Here is a 7,657-nt window from a genome sequence, read left to right on the forward strand (position 1 = left end):
GGTTGGTTGGTTGGTTGGTTGGTTGGTTGGTTGGTTGGTTGGTTGGTTGGTTGATTGGTTGGTTGGTTGGTTGGTTGGTTGGTTGGTTGGTTGGTAAGTAGGTATTGGTAAGTCGCGTTGTGTTGCGAGGTTAGCGTGCGTCACGTCTGATGAATTCTGGGGATGTTGCGTATCGTGTAATATATTCTAGTGGTTTTTTTTCTGGCACCTTTTTCATACTCTCAATATTTCTCGAGATTTATTTTCAACTTCAATATTTAAGTTTGTAGTGTCCTTTCTACACTCCTGCTTCATCTACTTCAACATTATTCTATCTAGCAACTCTTACGATGTCTGAACAAAGCTTGGAAACGCTTGAGAAGGGTATTTTTTCTTTGGCTTGCTCAATTAATTGATCATTTTAACATTGATGATCAACTTCAGACAAAAAAAAAGCGAGGAAGTAAATGTTTCAGTAGGATGTAAGTTAAAGACTGATAAAACTCTCAGATGCTGAACTTGAATAGCATTGTTGATACATGGTATTGCTGAGAAATTTCTAATTGGAGGACTACGAGTACCACTATTGTACCTGGTCGCGGAAATGAATAATATTTAACCACTTTATTAACTCCGATAATCAGTCACTGGAACTCGTTACCTGTTTTTTGTCTAGAAATGAATTTATGAAAGAGAAGATGCGATTCCCAGAACAATGTCACGAAATTTCGTTTTGGATGATTTTGATTTTAAAAATGAAGATTTACATGGTTTATGGGATCACCAATACCACGTGCTCTTTAAATAGTTTTCAAGCAGATTTCGGGTTTCCCGATTCTCCTGAATAAATAATCTTGATGCAGAACTAGTCATCTTTAAGTACATTTACCATCTTTAATGAAGAGACAAAAAAAGAATAAGAATAATATCGAACATTTAACATACTACAAACAGCAGATGCTAATGTAAATATTGCGTTCTTCACATGAACATGGTAATTTAAAAGATTTCCGCGTCCAGTTTCAACACTTCACGAAGTCTTTCCTAATTTAGAAACACTTCTACGCCAAATCGAAGACGAGAATTACGATTCGGACAATCACATGACGCGACTACGAGCTGATGATTGCCCCTTGTATTCCAGAAAAGTGTTCGTCGGTGGCCTGCCTTACGACATTGATCCAGGCAAATTCAAACAATTTTGCCTGTTTTACTGACTCTCATATTTTTTACTGCTGTATGAAGCAATTAAATTTTTTCGTTTGCTTTATACACTGTGACTTCAAATTTTAATGGATAGCCACTGAATTTCCAGATGTAATCGGTAACTTTTTCGAGCAATACGGCACAAACATTATCGATTGGCCACATCGTGATTGCTGCAACGTGATGGCTCCACCAAATGGTTCCTTTCATAATATAGCTTTATTCATATCGTTTTTGTAAAATATGATAAAGCTGTTTTATACGTAAGGTTATCTAAATTCATTGGACAGCAGCAGTCAGTAAGGCAGTTTTCTTGTAGATTTAGAAAAAATTGATAGAAGAACAGTTACAAAAAACAAGCTAGTGAAAAAATTTCGGAACAAATATTTCAGGATATGCATTTGTCATATTCGATCATGAGCATGCGGTACGCCGACTTATTAATGCGAGCGATGTGAAGCAAGGCAAACTGCTTGTCGATATGAAGGACGGTGAGACGGAGATTAAAACGGTTAGTTAAGTGTCTTGAATATTTTTGCTAATATCTCTGTTAAAAGTTTGACTCAATATTATACTTTGCTGTGTCGCGACTAACTTTTTGTTGCTGTACGTTCTCTTTTTTCTTGACAATAGCATCCGTTTTTTAGTGCAAAAAATGAAGAATCCTCTATATGGCCGCAATTCTGAGCCTTTGTATTTCCCACCTAAATATCAGACTCGAAGTACTTATTAAATACTTATTAAACATACTACGACCAAGACAGCAAAATTTATTTTCTCGAATGCAACTGAACTGCTTCCATGAGACCACGGGATAAAGTCATTTCGCATATGGTTTCGAGCAACTAACCTAGATCAAATCATTTTCCCGTGTAGTCGTGGTTTGTTGCTAGTGAGAGTGAGACACAATAATGTGCCTTTCTGTGAATATCAGCATTGTTCGTTACTGTCCGAGTTTCAAGAAAAAGTGATAACGAGCATGATTTTGTACCATCATTTCCAGTTTACAAACATTATGCATACAAGTTAATAACAGATGATAAACGAGAGATACATGACCATGTATCTCTTGCAGCTTTTAGTTTTTAAAAGGTTGATTTATGAAACTGTGGTGTCGTGGCAGCACAAATGCAACGGCAAAGAAATTAGGACCGAAATTCGCGATAGCATGATCAGATAAATGAAGATTTGCCCTCACTTCCTGTTGGCGCTGGAGATCCAACTGTGGGCGTTGCCTTTTCCGGCAAAGGATTTGGGGTATGGCTTTTGTCAAACTCCGATTTTGATTCATAGTCCTTTTTGTTTCGCTTTGCTAATGCGAACATGCGAAGCAACAGCAGTTAGTATCACGTTCGTTAAAGAATGATGGTCAGCAATAACCGAGCCAAGTATGTATCGACACAAGGTTATTCATACTTCAGTCATTCGTCAGAAAAGATATATGTGCCGTGTAACAACGATAAAAGTTAAGGGGAGAATATACTGTCAATTCAAGCAGCTTAAAACAAATGACGACAAAGCCTTTGATGATGTGAAAATATTCATTGTTTATGAAATGAGATGCGAGAACTCAAGATTGAAGAAATAGAGATGATACTCTCGGTCGGTGCGACTGGAAGAGCTCTGTTTCCACTGTTTCTGCTGATGCAGTTGAATTGTTCTGTGACTGTTATAATGTATTTTCTAGCTATCCTTTTTTGCTCAACTGCATGGCATATTGAAAATTCGTTTCTCCGTTTTTTCCTTTTCCTCAAAATTTTCGAAGTAGAAATTTTGACACTACAGTGCGGCAATTTAATTGTTTTTAATAAAGTATTTTGGATAACCAAATGCAAAGTACATTACTTGATATCCTGTCTTACTTATGTCAGTTAGGTTGTTGTCTAATCCAAATTAAAAGAAAATGAAAGACATATAACTTAATATGGAACTCCCGTTTATTGCGGCTTCAGCAGCAGATATGATGTTTAGGAATTGTGTAGAATTGTTCCACACTTGATTAGCAGAAGTGGTGCAAAATTATGACTTATTTGGTGAAGATTTTTCTAAAATTCTCATGGTGATGATAGAGATTGTATTGTGCAAGGGAGATTATCATGAATTTCATCGTGTCTATCACTTATTGAGTTAGGTATTTGCAGAATTTTGCACTTTCCTCTAATGAAATAATATCAGAAAGATATGATTTTTTCAGAACATTCGTCATTTTACAAATGATATTTTCGAGGGTTAGGTTACATATCTAAAGAATTTCGATTTTCCAGTTTTGCTAGATGAAGCTAAATAATGGTGGTCAAAAGATAGGTTGAGGATGTTGAAGTTCTTTTTTAATAATATCTAATAACAGGTACAAGTGAAACCTTGGAGTTTGAGCTGTTTGAGTTGTACTCTGATGGGTACTATACCATATGTTGATCGGTACGCTATTTTCGTTGGTGGTGTTCCGCGCACTACGACTGCAAGTAACTTTTTCTTTTATTTAGATGTTATGTTAAGGTGCTAAAACTGGAAATATTCGTAAATATCGAAAGGTTGTGTAATGTTTGTAATCATTTGTACAGTATCAATTGTACGTTATATAAATATTATCTGATCTAATTCAACTTACAGTGGAATTGGCACAGCTTTTCCAACAAGTGATCAGCGGTGTAGTTGAAGTGACTTTGGAAGTTGAACGTCATACAAATTACCCGAGAGGGTCAGCACGAGTGGTGTTCGGGACTCGTGAAGCTTATCTTGTAGCTCTCGCTATGGGACGCTTCACATTATTCACGCTTCGAGAGCGAAGAATCGTAAGTTTTCTTGGAACGAAAATTCTTCAAATTCGCGAAATTTTCGCCATCATATATTAGGTATCAGTAAACATCAGTTTTGAAATTAGTGGAAAAAGTGGCCATTGTAAACGGCGTTGCCTGATTATCCAGCATTTCCTGATGTATCTTCACTATGCACGAGGCTTCTTAATACGCTGCTTCATTCCGTTCAACTTGTGTATTGCTTAAATTCTCAATGACAAATTGTTTTGCGCAGCTTATCGAGATGTATTTCCTTTGGAGCTTTCAAGGATATTTTTTACCTGGAAGCTTCCAAAAATATGTCCCACTGTGTTCCGACATCGCCATTTCACAGCCATTTTCATACGTTGAAATATATAGAAATACAAAAACATTCAGTAGTGTATTCGAATTTTTTTAACAGATGTAACTTTTTTAGCTGGAAATGAGACCATATGTGCTCGATGGCATGGTATGTGAAATATGCCATGAAGCTGCTGGCATTTATTTGTGCCCCGAACTCCCTTGTATGCTCTACTATTGTGTTCCATGTTGGTTCATGGCCCACCAAAACGATGATATGGACGATCACAAACCGGTATCGAGAAGAACCCTTGGACTTTTGAAGGGCTGGAGACAAAATCAGACCCTTTGTCGTTATGGCAATTGCATGCCCAGTGGATACTACTATTTCTAGCAACAAAATTCACCTTCGGAACCGAATCGTGTGCCCTTCTTTGGCGGTACGCATAAACTTCATTCATAGAAGAGGATTATTAAAATACCCTTCTACTTAGCTGTAGGAGGAAGAATATAAACACAAATGGTAAAAGTTAAGACATACTTATCCTGAGAGCGGAATTAGTTGCAGATTCCCGACGCTGGCGATATCATTTTAGGAGCATATGCCGCTGGAATTATCTCCTACAAATATTTTTGTAATCATGATTGTAAAAGGATTGTTCATTTCAACTGAATTTACTCACTACTTTTTTCAGGATATTTTGAGGGGCCGTCGTGACATCCACACTGAACGGAAATTGCTCCCATGCCTCCAATACAGACGTCTTTTGTTCTCGGGCGTTGTTCATTTTGTCAGTTTTAAAAGTTGAATTTTTAATCATGATCTACGAAAATATTCTGGGGTCCTCTCTACTTTATTTTTCTGCCACTTCAATATGACTTCCTTCAACTGTTCTTTAATGGGTCAGGTTAATCTTCCAACTCTCCAACTTGTTGTTTCGGACTTTTTAGCGTTTTTCGTCGACTATTTTGTTCTTTTATTATGACATCGATCTGTGAATCTTGCGAGTTCTGCCTACCCTGACTTGGATTTGGTTTTTGAAACTGTAACAGTTCTGGTGAATCTAATTATAGTTCATTTCCTCTCCTTTTAAAAACTGTGTGAAAATCAAGGGTAAAGTGTTTTTCTCTAAAAGCTGTGAAAATCAAAGTTAAAGTGTTTTTTTCAAAATAAAGTGTTCTGCTGTTCATTTCCAGTGCCCAAGTCATTCTTTTCTTTTACCTTCGGGGCGTTGGAGCAGATGGCAATTTACTTACACCTCGTATTACTTCGACAGCCAAGGTTAGTGGTCTTTGTATATGAATGAAGGATGCAGATTACGAGGGTGAGTTTAGAATTTTGGGAATGCATGAAATGTGTTTTGGGTCATGCAAACTTAAATCAGATTTACATTTCACAAATAAAATGAAATGAAAATGCTGGGAGGAGTAAGCAGTCGGAGTTCCAGTGCTACATTCCGTTTTGGAGCATCAGAAATGACCATATGTGTTTTTCCCAGGACCCGCCTAATAATGAAAGGACGTCAGTGGTCTGAACCGCATCTAACTTTAGCTAGAAGACGTGACTGTTATGTGCTGTTATGTCCCTGAGGCTTCCGGAATGTGTCTCACTATTGCGCTTTAGCACCTTTTTGTCAGGTCCACAATGCAGTGCGTTCTCCATATGAGATTTTTACAGAAGTGTGGTAATAAACTGAAACGGTTTGTCCACGCCAAATGTGTAGATTTTTAATGTTATCGGACGCTTCTTCATCGGATAAATTAGAGAGATTGAGATATTGATTTATCTACCAAATCTTTTGAAATGTTAATTTTTTGATCCAGAATACAAGGAAAAATTATATTTTTGTAGAATAACTTTCCCTTTCTTTTTTTGGGTCGACACAATGTAAATTTGAGTGAGACAGTTTACTGCATACGAATTATGCAGGATATTTTTGGGAGTTCAGAAATTGGAAAAATATAGCTGTAAAATTGGTGTTTATTTTATGCAAAAATTAAGATGAAAAAAAATGAGTGCACAAGAATTACACACAAATTATGGTAAGAAATAATAATGAGACAGAAAAATAATACCAAAAAATGTTTACATTGGATATAAATAAGAATTGAAAGAGTTAAAGGGTGTATTATTAGGATATGGAATTTTATTCTTTTCATGAATAGAAAAGGATTGAGAGTTTTTGCATTTGAATAATTGCTAATGAGTGAAATTTCATTGAGGCGATGAAATTATCATTTTCTGAAGGATTTTTGTATTTTCGTTGTAAATTCAATTCTTCGTATTTTTTTTTTTTTCACAATTTAGCAGTTCATCTAAGTAAAAAGATAAGCGTTTTTCCAATTCAAACGAGGATTTTTAGGATGGATACGTTGAACGTTATAGTTATGCATTCCGAGTTTCACTCTGAAAATCAAATCAGTTTTCATAGACTTTGTATTTTGAATATTACAACAGCTATCTTTTGAAAAGATCCAACGGATCGAATGCTTCGATTAATTTCTTTTAGACCATCGCTCCTTACTAGTTAAAAGGACCTTGATTACTGAAGCACATTTTTTTGCGAAATCATGCTGAGATCAAATATCAGGAATGAGCTCAAGCAATTTAATCATAATCCAGATCATCAATATTTTGAAATTGTCAGTGACTATTACGTCAAACTTACCTCGATAACATAATCCCTCGCATAAAAGCGCCTGTTATTGACGAAAGATGTGTTACCTTCTGGTGATACTTTAGCTTTACGATGCCATATTTCACCAGTACCATCATTATGGCGTCGCAATCCATCACTTTCACCTTTCCAACTTTGCATTGACCATTCATTCATGATATCATCTTTTTCATCACGTGTTATCCATTTATCCATTACACTTCTTTCCATTATTCCTTCAATAACAACAACTTATCAACTATTTTCATTAGCAAATAATAGCCATAACATGAAAAACTAATCATGCTATGAAACTTTCTCGTACTATTTAAATGTTCTTTGATTCTTTTTGTTTGTATTGTTTTGCTAGTGGTAACGATGGTAACGATAGCAATAATAAGTGGAGTAAATGAATTATTTATTTGATTCTTAGCTTTGGGTTCCCTTTCAACTTTTTCTTTTTTTTCCTTTCGTACTCTCTATTGGATTTTTAAGTGGTTAATCCGATAAAACTACATCGTAGATATGTTATTTCTAATTTCACTTCCATTTTTGCCTTTGTTTCATCTCATTTCATTACTTATTTTCATCATTCCTAATGCTATTGTTGTTGTTGAATTTTTTTTTTTAAAAAGCATTTTTAAATCCTAAACAAATAAATCAAGTGATACGATGAAATCTTTGATCATAGAAAGTATCTTCCCGTCGTTTTAGTTGAAAAAAAAAAAAAAAAAAAAA

The 7,657-nt window shown here is 35.5% G+C and overlaps 3 protein-coding genes across 3 annotated transcripts; 2 read left to right on the forward strand and 1 right to left on the reverse strand.

Annotated features, from left to right (window-relative positions):
* Nucleotides 1-1,294: 1,294 nt before the first annotated feature.
* LOAG_10913 (hypothetical protein) lies at nt 1,295-2,478 on the forward strand (the record flags this gene model as incomplete). Its single annotated transcript, XM_003146436.1, has 3 exons — nt 1,295-1,384; nt 1,578-1,696; nt 2,362-2,478. Coding segments are annotated over 3 exons (326 nt in total), but the record flags the coding sequence as incomplete, so codon positions are not given.
* A 1,099-nt stretch (nt 2,479-3,577) lies between these two features.
* On the forward strand, nt 3,578-4,656 carry LOAG_10914 (hypothetical protein; the record flags this gene model as incomplete). Its single annotated transcript, XM_003146437.1, has 3 exons — nt 3,578-3,647; nt 3,796-3,977; nt 4,399-4,656. 3 exons carry the CDS (start codon nt 3,578-3,580, stop codon nt 4,654-4,656), a joined length of 510 nt encoding a protein of 169 aa, XP_003146485.1.
* Nucleotides 4,657-6,648: 1,992 nt separating this feature from the next.
* LOAG_10915 (hypothetical protein) lies at nt 6,649-7,150 on the reverse strand (the record flags this gene model as incomplete). Its single annotated transcript, XM_003146438.1, has 2 exons — nt 6,649-6,669; nt 6,932-7,150. 2 exons carry the CDS (start codon nt 7,148-7,150, stop codon nt 6,649-6,651), a joined length of 240 nt encoding a protein of 79 aa, XP_003146486.1.
* Between the last annotated feature and the right edge of the window lie 507 nt (nt 7,151-7,657).

This window comes from Loa loa, assembly GCF_000183805.2.
Source record: "Loa loa unplaced genomic scaffold supercont3.238, whole genome shotgun sequence".
Classification (NCBI taxonomy): Eukaryota; Metazoa; Nematoda; class Chromadorea; order Rhabditida; family Onchocercidae; genus Loa; species Loa loa.